Genomic DNA, 16500 nt, shown 5'->3' on the forward strand with positions numbered 1-16500 from the left:
TTAAGTAAATTAATGAAACATAAATTAATGGGCTGTGTTAGATGGAAAAGGATCGCGGTTGATATTTCATGAATTCAAATAGAATTCCAACTTTTTTCGGGATGTCAACGGTTATAAACATTTATCTGGTATGATATAAGACAATTAAAAATAGGTACGACGTTTTTTATAAGGAATGTGTCAGTTTTAATCTTATCCTATTTATGAAATCCGTTCTTTTCTTGTCTCGGTTGTATTACACAGAAAGTTACGGCCTTTTTAGTTCAATGTCTGTAATGTTCTGACCAGTCGTGCGGTCTTTGTAATTGACTCGAAAGAATAGGCGTATGATTGTTCAAAAGGATGCGGTCGCTTTCACTCAAAAGCGGTTTACCTTAAAATAAACTGTATGATTTGTTCATAATACGGGCAAACAACATCAAGAGTTCGGTTTGAATTTCTAAAACCAGAAAATTTTGTCAAATTGAATAGAAATAAAAGACCTTAAGTTTGAAGTGAATGACGGCTGTTGAATTGGCAGCTGGCCATCTGTTTATTTCACCTTCTAAATTAGACTATTTTTCTGTCGGCGATGTCGGAAATATTGAGAATAAGTGTAAATAATTGCTTAGAAATTAAAAAAAAGGAAAAAGCTTACCTTTATCAGTCCGAATCGTCTTATGAGAGGAGTTTAGTGTCGAAACGTAACCATCAAAACATAACCTGATATCGACTACGGTAGATTCATTAAATTCAGTGATCGATTGAAAAGGGCGTAAAAAAGTAAAAGCGTGCTTTTTCCACAGAGCTGGCCGTGTCGTCGAAACGCCTGTGACCGGGATTGGCAATGTTTGGATGAGGAATTTTCCAAAAAGAAACGTGTAGAAAAGGCCGAAAGACTTAAAACTAAAACTGACCGCCGAGCTCAAAATTTGAAACGATTGTTTTTATCAGCGAGGCGGAGGTTCTTCGAGGGTTACCGCCCGCGAAACAAAACCGACGAGCTTTCGGCTTACGGGCTTACTGTGGAGGAATGACTTTGAATGTGAACGTCGGCCTCATGGGGCACGTCGACTCGGGGAAAACGAGCCTCGCAAAAGCTCTGAGCTCCGTCGCGAGCACGGCTTCCTTCGACAAAAGCCCGCAATCTCAGGAAAGGGGCATCACCATCGACCTAGGATTCAGCTCGTTTTACGTCGATGCTCGCGACTACCTCGCCGATTCTGATTTCCAACTATTACAATTCACCCTAGTCGACTGTCCTGGACACGCGTCATTGATCAAAACCGTCATCGGAGGTAGGATTAAATTTCAAAAAAGTCGTGTTTTGATTCACATAAAATTTCCGATTTTATAGTTTCAAAAATTCAGAGGATATAGAAGTTTTCTGTTGTTTACTTCCAATCTTATACTTATCATACACTGACAGGCAAAAATTCCGCCCACTTGTAATATAACTTGATTTGTATATACTTTTATATATTAATCAGTTTCAAATTTTTTAACGTTTAATAATTGAGTCTTTGTCTAAAAAAGTAAAATTAAAAAATGTAAATTGCTAAGAAAAATGAAAAATTGAAAAAAGACGGACAGATAGAATTTGTTTTCATTTTGTTTTAGATTTTTAATTAACATTTCAATATCGCGTATTTTCTCCTCTTAATTACACCACGGTGAAGACGCCTTGGCATACTTTCTACCAGCCTGGAAATGTCTGTTTGCTGGAGGTTAGCCCATTCGTCAGAGTCTTTTTAAGATCATGGAGTATCAGGCAGTGCTCTTATTCGTCCTTTGAATTTATCCCGTAAATGTTTGATGGGGTTCAAGTCTGGAGAACAGGTTGGCCAGGCTAAGAACCTGATGTTATACCGTCAAAAGTACGTTTGTACTATGCGAGCGACACGTGGGCGGGCATTGTCGTGCATTAGAATAGGATTGTCGCTGATTTCATCAAGGATAGGCAACATACGATATTTCAATATTTCACCCTCATAGCGAGTGGCCGTCAAAGACCTTCCACGAACAACAACCGACTCTGTGCGACTCTCCATTGAAATTCCCGTCCACTCCATCACTGAGCTAAGTTGAAAAGGTTGGCTCTGGAAAAAATTACAGGCTTAGTACCTTTCATTTCGCCTTTTCTACACTCTTTCTTGCCCATCTGGAGATCGTCAAATCTACACTCATCTGTAAAAAATACAGCAGACCAATCGTCCAAAGACCAATGGCTGTATTCTGGTCGATTCTGGTCTATATCAGTGGTTACTTTATGATAGATATGGCGACTTCTAGAGGCCTACAATACACATTTATGATATATACACAAATCTGCTTTCTAAAATTCCTTCAATCTCGACACTTCTTCTGCCAGCCATAATCACAAGTCTATTAATATTAAATCTTGTCTAAATTATATTCTTTGCTCTTTTGCTCCTCAGCTTTAAAATATTCATCCAAAAAATGATAACTTTCTGCTGCAGCATGTTTTAGAAGCAATTTGAAATTATAAGCAATATTCTCAGCATTTAAATTCACTGGCTGCTCAGTGGGATTGAGGTCTGGATACAATGGGGGAAGGGGCGGATGGGAAATTCCCAGGTTTCCTAAACATTGATGAACAACTCTGCTTCTATCAGGTCGGGCATTGTCATCCAGAAATCAAAAATCCCTGGTTTGAGGGATGTATTCATCGATAATTTCTTGGTCATAACGGTGAGGTTGCCTTCATCGATATGGAGCCAAGTTCATCCCCAGTGTAAATCCCAGCCCAGACCGTTACACCGCCTCCTCTAAACTGCACCGAAGGGAGTACAAACTGGGGCATTGTACGCATCCCCTGTCTCAGTGGACTTTTCAGCGCCTATTATCGCTATGCAGTCAGAAATGCAATTCACCAGTAAACATAACAGTATTCCAGTTGGTTTTCTCTTTTAGGTGCTTGCTACACCATATTTTCCTGAACTTCTCGGTTGCTGGTGGTGGGTTGTTGCTGCAGGTTGTCTTCAAGGGACATACAATGTGAAGCCAACGTCTCATAAACAATTATGTGTTGTTTGTGGTGATAAAGATCTTGCCAAAATATCATTATTTAGGATCTAACAGGCACTATGGAAAGGGCTCTGTCTTACAGCAATGTCCTCCCATACGGTAATAATGCAATCGGATCCAGTACCAGGCCTCCTATTGGCCAGTCTCTCGAAATCGGGCTAAAGCCCGAGAGACGCCAACTACCTTTGCGATATCCCCTTGGCTGATGACTTATTCTCACAATAATATTTTGAACTGCTGGTTCAAGATGGTCTTTCCATGGTTAAAGAGAATTAATTCACTACTTTCGTGATCCGCTTGACCAATTAATACATCACAATTAATTAAGGTTTTTAGTTGAGATGAAAAAAAGTTAATGGCACGAGAGGGATTCGAACCCACAACCTTCGGCTAGATACGCCGCTGCTCTACCACCTGAGCTATCGTGACCTTAAAAACCTTAATTAATTGTTAAAGAGAATACAACTGGATTAAAATTGAGACGACAAGAAAAGATGTTTGTTTATAAAATGAGTAATCTTCATGTTTACTATTCTTAAGTAAATCTGTTATTAGAAATGAGGATTAGCATTTGTTTGTATTTTCTATTTTCTTTTATCCAACTTATAAGAATATATTACTTTAATAAAACTTTAATACAAAAAATAATATAATAAGAATAAATTACAAATATCCCTGTTCATTTTCGAGCAGTTTATAATAAAAATGAAACCAGTCGTTAAACTATTCCACATTAATTATTTTATGGGTAGTTAGTCGTCTCTCCATGCAAACTGATTTAGCCCAACTCATATTCCTGCAAGCTTACAACTTATGAAATTAAAAAGTCTACATCTTGAAAAGGATTGTTTAAACTGGTTTCCAACTGTGCTCAAGGGTGTAACTGCAGCTTATATTTATGTGTCAGATTCAACAGATATGAGTACTGTTAAAAATTATTCAGCAGCTCTCCTCATGTCTGTAACCAAAGCTTACATTTCTGTATCAGGTCCAACAGATCAACAGGCAGAATACACAAGAATTACGTTGGTTTTGTTTGGCCTATATACACTGATATACAAAATAAATTCACCACTCTTAAATTTTAATATATTTAGGTTTATTCATATTTTGCATGCCAAAATTAGGTTTGATTGTAAGAACATTTAAAAAAAAAATGTTTATTACCTAATTCTAACAAACAATTATTGAGTAAAGAACAAAAAAAAATGTAAAAATTTTTTGACCCCTTTAATACTGAATAAGTGGTTCCACCTCTGGCATGAATTATATCCATTGCCTTTACATTCCTTGGAAAAGATTTCTTGTAAAATCCTGATGAATGTCTCAACTGATTTGACTTTTTTTAGGTGCCCAGATAATAGATATCATCATACTTGTGATCGATATCACAAAAGGAGTTCAAACGCAGACAGCAGAATGTCTTGTTATATCAGAAATCATAAACAAACCGATGTTAATAGTTTTGAACAAGATAGATCTGCTTCCAAGCGAAAAGCAGCAAAGTGGTATTGATAAGGTAATTGATTTACTTTAAAATAAATTTCTTCTCGTGTTTTCCATCCTACATTAAGTTTTAATTTTACTGTTACATAAAGTATTCAGTAATGTTATATGTTTCATACCACAGTCAAATTGTTCAACTCAGATTTTTTCAGGTTGTAAAAAAATTGCAAATAACATTAAAAAGCACACCATTTAGTAATGCTTCCATAGTACCAACCTCAGCAATAAGGGGACAAGACGATCCTAAGAAAGAAGGTTCATTCTAGAAATTTATCATTAATAATTATAATATATGTAATTTAACTTTTAGGCTTCAGTGAGTTGATAAACAAATTATGTAGAATGGTAAAAGACGTAGAAAGGCCTGTGAACAAGCCTATGTTATTATCTGTTGATCATTGTTTTATCATTAAAGGTAAAGGTACAATCATGACAGGTACCATGATCCAAGGCCAGCTCGAATTAGGCAATGTATATGATTTGTGTTAAATTTTAAATTGAAATGTTTTCTTTTAATGTATCGTTTATTTTTCAGAATATAGAGATTCCAGCCTTGAAGGAAATCAAAAAGGTCAAATCAATGCAGACTTTCAAGAAGGATGTGAAGAAAGTTCAAGCAGGGGACAGGGTTGGCATTTGTGTCACCCAATTTGACCCCAAGTCTCTGGAGAGAGGACTGATCTGTGCTCCTGGTTACATCAGTCCTTTGTTCGCAGTCGTAATCAAAATGAAGAAAGTAACGTACTATCGCAATACGATATCAAGCGGTTCTAAATACCACGTGAGCATCGGTCATGAAACTGTTATAGCGAAATTGACACTGTTTTTAGAATTAAGCGAAAAAGCTGAGTTTAATTTAGATAAAGACTACCTTTTCTTGGACGAATATAATGATTCAGAACAAAGAGTATGTTACGCCTTATTGCAATTTGAGCATAGTGTATTATCCCCTAGTAATAGTTTAATAATTGGTTCAAAATTAGACATGGATGTGAACGCGCCGAGCTGTCGTTTGGTTTTTCACGGCATATCTCTTTTTGACGTATCAGACAGAAATTACGAAACATCCCTTCTGCCCAAATTGAAACTTTTCAAGTACAAACAGAAAACAGGCGTCGTCTACAAAATGAATAATTCCACTGACATAATTGCAAAATCTCTTTTTAAAAAAGAAACAAAAATGTACAATTTTACAAATTTAAAAATTACACTTTCAACTGGTGAAAATGGTTACATTGAAAGTACTTTTGGCCAGGGTGGAAAAGTCAGGATAACAATTCCAGAAGGCCTCAGACAAGAGACAGAACATATTTTGAAAAAAATGTCAAAATGTAGTGACACTACTTTGAATAATGAAAGTGTCAAAGTTTTCTTAAGATTTAAAAGATACATTTATGACAGAGATAAAAAAATTATTCAAAATGAGTAATTGTTTAGTACAGCTTTAATTATTAATAACAAATATATATATTTTGTTTTAAAAAATTATCCTCATGTATTATTTGTTTATTCCTTATCTGCTGTTCACCTGGTCACATAACTGGCACTATGGTCAGCACTGCTCTCGGAGGACTTATGTTTTACCAGCCTAGGCACTATCACTGGCTGTGGGATCTGGACCAACATCGTTTAAGGCAGTGTAGGAGGATTATGAGGATATATGTTATACATAAGGCATTAACAGTCCATACAGAAGGAATTTAACAACTGCCAAACAGCAGCTGTTCCAAAAATATAAACGACAGCACTATAGAAAAATGGAGCACCAATTTAAGACATTAATACTTAGGTTATAAGGACTCGCATCACTAACAAACATCAGAAAGATTAAATGGGTACAAAACTTATGCATTAGTTTGATAGTTAGCACATTGACTCAGAAAGAGCCAAAAGTGTCACTGGCTCAACAGGAAATAATTTTTTTTATTTGCTTTTCTGATTACTGATTTATATCATGCATTTACATGTATATGGAGAACCGATGGGGTACTCAATATTCCACCATCAAACCTTTCACACTACACATTTATGCTAATAAATACATTCACTTTCAACATACAAAACTATTAACACTGTAAACAATAAAAGAACTTGGGTTTCCTCTAGAAACAGGGGAGCCTGCAATGCTCAAGCACAATTCTCATATTTGGTGGCATTCCTACATGCTTTATGAATGGAGCCAAGGAATTACATTCTTCAATTAGGTGGGACACATCGAGCAACCTTTCTCTACTAGCCATATGCGGGCTTTGGCCCAAAAGTAAGTGTCTCTGTGTCAACCTCATATGGGGGTCTATTCTTAGTCTGGTGAGGATGATCTTTCTTCTTTGAGTCTGATCATCTGAGGGTCACCTATTGACAGTGCTCTTGACACGTGAGAACTTTGCCAATCCGGCCCACCGACGCTGCCATTATCTTTTCATCATGTTTTTATTGCAGTTTTAGTGTCGGAGGGTCGGATTGTGTGATAAAGTTTGGAGGTTAGGATGTACCGGCCTAGCTGCCTCATCTACCTTTCCATTGCCCTCCAGACCTACGCATCTGGGTACCCAGATAACTACCATTTTGCAGACGATCCAGTTCATGCACAATTAAGTCCTACTGAGGTGTGATTATTGCTAGTAGAAATTTTCTTTCCTGTGTATGTGTTTTGTTATTTAATTATTTACCTATTTTGTATGATTATGCAATATAAAGGAAAAATTGTAGGAAATAGAAATGACCGTTCAAAAAGCCAGAAGACCTGGGGAGATAAAACCTGCTTCCTAGTATCCTTACTACAACTATACACACCCAAACTGAAATGTTCTACGGGTTTCCGACTTCATTTACTTAGTGCTGCAGGAGCACAACTCTTGCATCATCAATTTATATCACTTAGAAAATATAATTAAAAAATCACTATTATTTTTAAGTACCAGAGAGCTGTTTTTACATATGGGTTCTGCTGTGGGCAACCAAAATGGCCAAGCGTAGAACACAGCCAACACAAGACCGTAAAGTAAAATAATTTAATCATACCTCCACCAATACCTCAATTACATCACCATTGAATGTATGGACCAAAAATCCATAAATACGCATGTACTGAACAATTACATACTTTTTTACTGTATATATTTCCAATTTGAAATACTAAAAGAATAAGTAACAACACAAAAAGATGTGATTCATGAATATATTTACAAAAATTATTTACAAAGAGATATAATACAAATTGTGCAGTCTAACATATAAATCAGGAGTCTAAAGTACTCGACTTTTAAGCTTTAGGCTAAGACTTAAGTATTAAAGTACAGATTTTTGAGTTTTCCTAAAAATAAGCCAAGCCTTGCAGTATCAGTAGGCAAAAGTAACTCCTGTCTACACATATATAGTCCGAAATTGACAATAGGAATAAGAAAATAATTTTAAATTATAATTTTATCTTTTTCAAGGTAAAGTGTCTATAACCCCTATTTATTTTATTTTTCTCTCTAAATTCACAGCTACATATTTGGCCTCATTTTTCAACACTCAATAAAAAGACCTCTATAAACCCGTGTCCAAAAATATGCTTTAAAAAAACAATACTCTCTTTTAATACAATCTTATTATGTATGCTTCTAAACGATGCATACACATAACACGTACACATTTATTTGGTTTATTTTTTTATTTTTACTGACTAGACCAACTTTCGTCGGAAAGAAATCAACCCTTCATATGTTAAAAATATTACAACCTCCTAATTCCTAATTTTTTTTTTTTATATAATTCTGAATACATGTAAGGAATGTAGAGTATTTTATATTGGCTACTTGTAATAGAAATTTATTTACAATAAAGGAATATTAAGATCTTTTTTCAACAAAGATGATAAATATAGCTATGTAATACACTTTTCTTTCATTATGTAGTTTACTTATTAATTTTACTTTTTCTTATTTAACATACAATTTTTTTTTTAAATTTTAAAGATATAAAAGCAAAAGTTTAACAGCTTATGTTCCATTCTATTTTTATTTACAAAAGTCCTTGTTTGCTCGATATATAAAAAAAATATTTCATAAGAATGAATTTTAAAAAATTTATAACCCTCACATATATATATTTTTTTTTAAATTGTAAAATATTAATATAAAATGTGCTAATCACAAAACAGTGGCAAATTAAACTGACTCTGTTTTGAACAACTTGTTTTATCAAATTAGCCATAACAACAGCATGAATTTGTATGTAATTGCATATTTTTATCCGAATCATACATCCGTGGTAAACCAGTTAAAATTTTATTCTGCATATTGAAGGATAGTGCCAATTTGAAACATTTTTGATTATTTAAAAAAATAACAATAAATTAAGAGATTAGGTTAACTTTAACATGTGAACAGGTAACTTTCCTGGAAAAACACAAATATACTGACACATATAATTATCTTGAAATAATCAGTACTGAATTTGAGGCATCTACATCCCAAACTTCTACATGCTAGTTTTTGTTCTTTCATGAAAAATTTCTTTTTCTAAGAGTCAGGTTGCAGGAATATATGTTTTATTTGAAAGACCAAAAGACTCATTCCTCGTTTATATATTCAACCTAGTAAACCCAAAAAATGCCGAAACTGGGAAATTAACCTTCCCTTAAAATAGCGGGTTGGATATTTTCTTTCATCTCTGGCAAACAGGAATTATAATCAGAAATTAAAAAAAAAAAATCCTTCAAAAAAATAAAGTTGTTATAGAGGAAACCAACGATTCAGTTATTTTAAATTACTCCAACCAAGTATGCTTCCAACACGTATGTTTATGTTGAAAAATATTTTTCGTGGTACAAAAATATTTGTTGCGTAATAAATGCTGCAGTTTTACAGAAGCTAACTTTGAAAAGTATTTCATTGTCAGGTGTTTAATTCATATCCTGAACTTCATAATATCAATCACAAAAATGGTGTAATTTAAAATATTATACAAACTAAATAATTAAATTCACTAATTTCGTGGTCCGCTTGATCAATTAATATATTATAATTAATTAATGAATATGGCCATAAAAATGGCAAAAAGGAGGGAAAATTCAAAAGATGCGGTTGAGATGGGAAGTTGGTGTCCGAGTGGATCGAGGTCACGATAGCTCAAGTGGTAGAGCAGCGGCGTATCAAGCCGAAGATCATGGGTTCGAATCCCGCTCGTACCATTGACTTTTTTATCGCAACTAAAAACCTTAATTAATTCTAAATAATTAAGTTAATTAAACTTTGTTTATTTTAAATTATACGATTTTTCTGACTGATTTCCTTTCAAAATAATATAAAATAAATATGTACTAGACTAAAGAGAAAAAATATGCCTAGGTTAAAAAAAAAAAAATTGTTACGTCTCTGACATTTATGCTGCTGTTTTAATATTTTTAGTGCAAATTATATTGCATATTTGAAGGATTTTTTAGTGCTTATAATAGTGCATATTTGTGTTTTTATTAGTGCATATTTGAGGATTTTTATTGCTTATAAATCCAGGGTTTACTTATAACTATTGTATTAGTTTCTGAGATACAAAAACCAGGAAAAAACTATTATTTTCAACAGTGAATCCCTATTTCATAACAATAACTTAGAAAATAGCTGTTTAACAAAATAAAACTTCATAAATATTATGAGCAACAAAAAAATTTCTTGTCTTGTGAAATATTTTTTCACTCAAAGATTTTAAATTTAGAAACGTATGTATTGGACAATCAATTAATTTTACTTTCAGTTTACAATATGCTTTGCTATTTGAGTCATTATGTGCAGAATAACTGTTAAACTGAATTTTTTGAACTTTTATTGTTATAAAGAATGTTTGATCAAGACAATGTGCCTGAAAAGAAATGTCAATGTACACATATAGAAACGGCATTGTTTACGGTTAAACACATTCGTGAAACAAAAATGTTTTCCTTCTGTGACCGTCATTTTTTAAAAAAGAATTTAATTATACAAATGTGAGAGCTTATAGCCACAATTTTTCTAATACATTTACTTAACAATAATGCTAACAAATACATTACTAACCCAAACTACATACTTGATATTCTCTTACTCTTAAAAAAATTTCAAACGCACAAAAATACTCAAACACACTAGGCAAGCCGCATTGCAATAATTACAATTCATAATAGATCAGTAAGACTTTTAGAGCTTTTTTTTTTAAGGAACACCACTTGACTAGCTTGTTTTTTTGTCATATATACACACACACAAACATATATGGATATTGCACAAAACCCAATCCTTTTTTTAATATTCGAGAAAGCAAGGACATCAACCATATAATACTGGTCATAATTAAAAGGACAATTTATCATTCAAGATTAAAATTTTAGTACATCTATTACGATATAAGATTTGTGACTTTTTTTCAATTTACCAAAATTTATAGCAGGTTGAACAGTACGATCACCAAGATAAGAAGACAAGTAAGTACACCGATCGCAATCCACTGTCTCCTATCTGAAATATACTTGCCAATTATTTACAATTCTATATAATAATAACAATAATTCTATTTTACCATTGGATATATGTAAAACTTTGGCCACTTTTTTCATCGTAGAATCAAGTTTGGAATCAGTGTTATCAAGCTCTGAACCAAATTCATCTAACATCCTGAAAATCATAAATCTGATTGATTTAATTCTTTAAACATTTTTAAAATAAAAATCACTACTAAAGATTAATTTCAATTTAAAAAAAATTAACTGCTTAACTAACACAGCCTGTTCATCAAGCTCGCTTCCAATCTGCCTTGAAACTGTCTTAAGGGAGCCAAGCGAATGTGAGATCATGTCTAGCTGGTCGTCCTGTGTCTGGAGCAAGTGATTCTGCTGAGACACGGCTGAATCCAAAAAGTGCCTGTTGGGCGAATCGATCTCATTCTCAAGTTTTGAATATTTGGTCGTGCCATGACTCGTGGCTGCACGCACAGGACTGTTGTCCAAAAGGGGCTATGAAGAGCAAGAGCAGACGTAAGTTACTAATGTTAAACATGTTAATAACGAAGAGCACCTGTCTTGCAGTTCTGTCCCGATCCCTTCCTCGGCTGTAATTCATCTTGTCTTTCATATGCTGAAAATTAGCAAACATTAACATTAATTAATCAAAACAGTGAAAATTTTTTTTAGTAAGTATTTGAATTTAACAAAAAAAAATTATAACAAACATAAAAAACAAACAAAAATTTTTATTAATTAGAAATGAGCATGTTTAAGGGTCCGATTTAGGGTTAGTCAACACCAGCAAAACATATTTAATTTTTTTAGATTTATTGCTTTATAAATTGTTAATAAAAATACTACTTTAAAACAAGATATTAAATACCAAAATTAATCTACCCTTCATAATAAAAACATTAAAGAATAAAACGAGGCTTTCTTTCATAACACATGTGACTCAATAGCTTTGTTCCAGGAACATTATGAAATAAAACTCTTAATTAAGCTGACATAACAAAAAAACTGATGATTGAAGTAAAATTCTAATGTAAATAACGCATGATAATATTTTTAAATGGCGTTACCTTGACTTCATCCCTAGTGAGTTCGATAAAATTCCTTCGACTTGTCAGTTCTTTATTGTCGATCTTAAACTTGGAGGGGTTTTTCTCAACAATACGTATTCATTAAGTCAAGGGTTCAATTAGAATCAATAGAGCATACAAATAAAATTAAACTTTTCATGTAAGAGAAAAGGATATTGATGGTGTCATCGAGATCTTCTAAATCCCAATCAATACTCCTCAGTGCGTTTCTTAGTTCTGTTGTCGTCCACTCTAACTCGTCTTTTGATATATTACTCCGAATATCCTCCTGCAATTCAAGCCAACGCCTGAACAGTCCTCTTGTTTTGTTTAATGCTTTTGCAACTTCCCTACAAATATAATTTATTAGCTTAAATGTACATACAATCTGAGTGCGATTTTATTTCTTATACTATAGTGAGTAAAAGATGACTGATTAAAGAGTTAAAATTAAATTGTACATTTACAACAAATTACTTCCATTGTGGAAATAGCCCATTGTATATAGAGTCCAGCTCATTCCCGTTTCACTGCTCAAAAAAAAAATTTGTTGATTGTTTAAAATTTTATCTGCCTAAGTCATCAGGAATAATGTTTACAAGAGAATAAACAAGAAATGTAGCTCAGGGGAATAGATTGAAGGAGCACGGAAAGGGCTGAAGGGTGGAGGTAATTGAACTCTTTACCATTAATTTTTTTTAAAGCATACGAGCAGAGGTTTTCTTGGTGATTGTGAACTATTCTGAAACCTCATACACAATTTGTATAGCCGTTCTGTATAAGAAGAGTGTATTTTATAAGTAGTTAAAGTTCCAAAAAACTTGCATTCAAATGGACCTTGCAGCCTGCTGATTACACTGAGGAATCCCTCCCTTGATATCCTTTTACAATTATATCTTATGTGTCAAACAAAATACAGTTTAATTTCCTTTTGATGTTTGCACGGTGAAGAATTGTAGTTTAATCATTTCCAACAATTTGGCAAACTGTTTTTGTGTTTTGGTCTATTACAACGCGTTTTGGTATTTAACCTGACATTTCACTTGTAGTGGGTTTATTAATTTTATTTTCCTTATTAATTTTCTTCTATACATACATTGAATTTGCTATTTTAAAAAAATGGAAACTCCTGTCAGCCTACAACATCAAGGATAAGCATTAGGCAAAGCAAAATCATAAGAAATGTCCAAGCTAAAATACTTTTTTGTTCTTATTTCACCTCAGATGAGGCCTGTCTGTTAAGCACAGCTTGGCTTTTTTTCACCTTTTAAAATACTTTGTACAGAGTTGAATTGTTATAGTTTCTTCCCGGATTGGCAGTTTATGCCTTACTATCAATACCAGCCTAGAATTGTTTGGTTTTGATTGAAGGTGTCTTTATAACAAATACGGATCTTTACCCTGTTCTTTTTGTACTATAATTTAGTATCTCTTTGTAAGGTGCACATGGTGGTCATGCTTCTCTTCTTCCCTTGCCAGGCAACAGCTTGTCCTTGCTTCAGCCATGTGCAATTGCTCTTGCTTCTCCCAGGATCAAAATATGTAGCGGTAAGTAAAGTCATTCTTGTCAAACAAGAGCTTAACACCTAACTACCCATTGGGTGTCATGGTCAAGGGGTTGGAACCAGTTAACCAAGAAATTCAACCGCTGAAACCAGGCCTATTAATCAAATTTCTTGATAACCAGAACTCACCCATACAAAGTGGGGGATAAATAGCTCACTGGATCCCTGGACGCAGGAGTAGACGAGAATAAAGAAGTGGAAGCCCTTGCAAGGAAAAGAGCTGCCACACCACTGATAGGTCCTGAACCCTAGTGGTAGGGCCCTTATTATCCACAGTATCTTAGGGAAAAACTGGTGTTAGTGAGGAAACAATGTCATTCACTAACCTCTGGTCAGGATTTATAAAGAAAGATACAACACAATGCATGAAAAGGAACAGCAAGAGACTCCGAATCCTAACAGGGCACTGTGTACTGAATGGGCATTTGAGGAAGATTTTAATCAACCAACATGGTATGTGCAGATTCTGCAGAGGTGGAAGAAATCCTTGCCAACTAACAAACTGTGGTGCTACACATATCCTCAGGTGACCGTAGAAGAAATACAACCGCTAAAACAGTGTACTATAGGTACAAAATGAGGGGATATAATAGCTCTCACACCCTGTTCTTTATATGCACTTATAAAGATATTATGTTTAGAAACTAAAAAAAGGATTAAAAAGACTAAAAACAACTATAATACTGGAAAACAAGTGGTGAAACATGAAAACAAAAAACTATAGTTGGTGTTTCTTATCAGCTTAATGATGGATACATGATTGGAGAATTTGTTTGGCGGCCACCCTGAAAAAATTCTCCAATCATGAAAACAAAAAACATTGATAATGTTGACCCTTTGTTAAAGCAAGTTATAACAAGTTCAGAGACAAGTAAAATTCATAGTAATATAAAGAATGACTTGGTCGTTCGTAAGATCTTTGGTTGTATTTTGTCCATTACCTGATTTGCTATTTAAACAGAAATATTATTCGCATAACTATCCTTTGAGAAGTTTCAGGAAGATAAACAGTCCACAATTTGTAACAGGTACATTTTAACGCGATAATAGTCGAACCGAATTTCAATTTGTTTGCAAAACCCGATAATTTATCCCATACAAACAAGAACCGGCATAAAAACAAACTGAATTGATTAGTAATGTTTTTTCTTCTTCTATTATTATTGAAGAAGTGATGCTGACGTGTTATCAAGAAAATTTGAGAAAATAAACAAGCAATTTACTGGAAAGAATGATAGATAGCGTGTCTTACAATAATTAAAATTTGAATTATACTCTGAATACTTACTCCTTGACGACAAAAAATGGATCTTCAAATGTCATGTCCTTCAATGTTATCTGTGATCGTGAATGAAGCCCTGATGACAACTTTTTGACATCAAAGGCAAGGATCAACAGGAGAGAAGCATTTTTTTTTTAATTTGTTCGAGGATATCAACAGTCAAGTCGGTTTTCCTCCCAATCCGTTTTTTGAGTTTTATATACGGAAAAGCCTGTTCACTTCGCTAACTACCATCCTCCAATGTCTGGAAGTTGTGTCAACGCGTTTTAAATGGAACTGCTCGGTTTGTTATTTGACTTCTCAAAGATGCCCTTCGAGACCGAAGAGTGAAGACAACTGGGCACAATTGTCACAATGACATACCAGTCGATTTTGATAATCAGTCTGACCAACACTGACATAAGATGATAACAAAAATACAACTTTGTTAAAAATTAAAAAAAGAAAAACAAAGAAATTACAGCATTAGTTAATTACATATTTCTATTTAATTTTGAATTTTCCAATCATATAATGACAATATGGAACAATCCACACATATTTTCCCCCTTTGTATTAATTAAATTTTCAAAATATCCTCAGCTTTAAACTAAGCAATCAATGATCTTAACTTTGAAAAATCACCGTAAAAGATTAATAAACAAATTAAAACTTTAAAACAATAAATTCTTAAATTATAAACACTTTAGGGGGAGGGGCATATTTATTTATTTTTTACAGTTCTCAATATTCTTTACAATTGTCCAGGGTTTAAATAAGATTAATAAACTTTTTTTCCCGCTTGTCCTCAGGTTTATTACAAAGAAACAAATATTAATGTATTTCATCAGGCAGACACATTTTCCCTATTTCTCATTGTCTTCAAAGTCTTACAGATAGTTGATGAAGATGGGTTCAATAAGTTCTAGATGTGGTAAAATTTTTTTTGAATTTATACAATTTCAAACAGCAAGAGTTCTTTTTACAGGGTGAAATAACTGTAACATTAAAAAATAATACAAAAATAAAAAACTTTTAAAGGTGTTTTATTTTAGATACGATATATTTAACAATAAGGCTAATATGCCTTAATTTTTTGGTTTATGTTGAAAACATTTCCATATATTTTTTTAAAAATAAAAAGTAAATACATTTCTTATTTACTTTTATTTGTACGTTCCAGAAATTCACTCATACCTATATCTGTATATATAAAAGTGAATATTCGTGAGTGTTAATTGTAAAAACAAAAACTATTGATTTCGAAGAAACTTTCACTTTTAGTTTTTATTAGTGCCGGGAGGGTTTCGAGAGAAATCAGCATATAACAAATAATGGGCGTTAGAATTTACTAACAGAGATAACACTTTTTATATCCCCGGGCAACGAAGAATTATAAAGCTATTTATTATTATTAATTTTTAAGGGTGTTTTAACGGCTAAGGTCATTTCACGCCCTATATAAAGCTAGTTATTTATAAAAATATAATATTGATATTCATATTTTACAAATTTGATTAATAAGCTTACCTTATATTGTACTGAATTTATAATTGTTTAATAGTCATATTATGTTTTAAAAGATATAACCATCTTGCATCT

At 33.2% G+C, this 16500-nt stretch overlaps 3 protein-coding genes across 3 annotated transcripts in view; 1 reads left to right on the forward strand and 2 right to left on the reverse strand.

Annotated features, from left to right (window-relative positions):
- LOC112127457 (WD repeat-containing protein 47-like) overlaps positions 1 to 914 on the reverse strand; it is a 43784-nt gene extending 42870 nt beyond the window's left edge. Inside the window, exon 1 of the mRNA XM_024228493.1 lies at positions 638 to 914. The gene's annotated coding sequence lies outside the window, so the exon portion shown is untranslated. The remainder of the gene's footprint in view (positions 1 to 637) is intronic.
- LOC106661429 (selenocysteine-specific elongation factor) lies at positions 908 to 5996 on the forward strand. The gene is made up of 5 exons (XM_014384810.2): positions 908 to 1277; positions 4377 to 4546; positions 4686 to 4788; positions 4844 to 5004; positions 5069 to 5996. Exons 1-5 carry the CDS (start codon positions 1013 to 1015, stop codon positions 5960 to 5962), a joined length of 1593 nt encoding a protein of 530 aa, XP_014240296.1. The 5' UTR covers positions 908 to 1012; the 3' UTR covers positions 5963 to 5996.
- A 3815-nt stretch (positions 5997 to 9811) lies between these two features.
- On the reverse strand, positions 9812 to 15270 carry LOC106665455 (syntaxin-6). Its single transcript, XM_014391872.2, has 7 exons — positions 14926 to 15270; positions 12250 to 12422; positions 12073 to 12167; positions 11562 to 11621; positions 11268 to 11500; positions 11068 to 11162; positions 9812 to 11006 (listed from the first exon to the last, which is right to left on the reverse strand). The coding sequence occupies exons 1-7, from the start codon at positions 14958 to 14960 to the stop codon at positions 10930 to 10932; spliced, it is 768 nt and encodes a 255-aa protein (XP_014247358.1). The 5' UTR covers positions 14961 to 15270; the 3' UTR covers positions 9812 to 10929.
- Between the last annotated feature and the right edge of the window lie 1230 nt (positions 15271 to 16500).

The sequence above is a fragment of the Cimex lectularius genome, unplaced genomic scaffold (genome assembly GCF_000648675.2).
Source record: "Cimex lectularius strain Harlan isolate CLEC.00 unplaced genomic scaffold, Clec_2.1 scaffold220, whole genome shotgun sequence".
NCBI lineage: Eukaryota > Metazoa > Arthropoda > Insecta > Hemiptera > Cimicidae > Cimex > Cimex lectularius.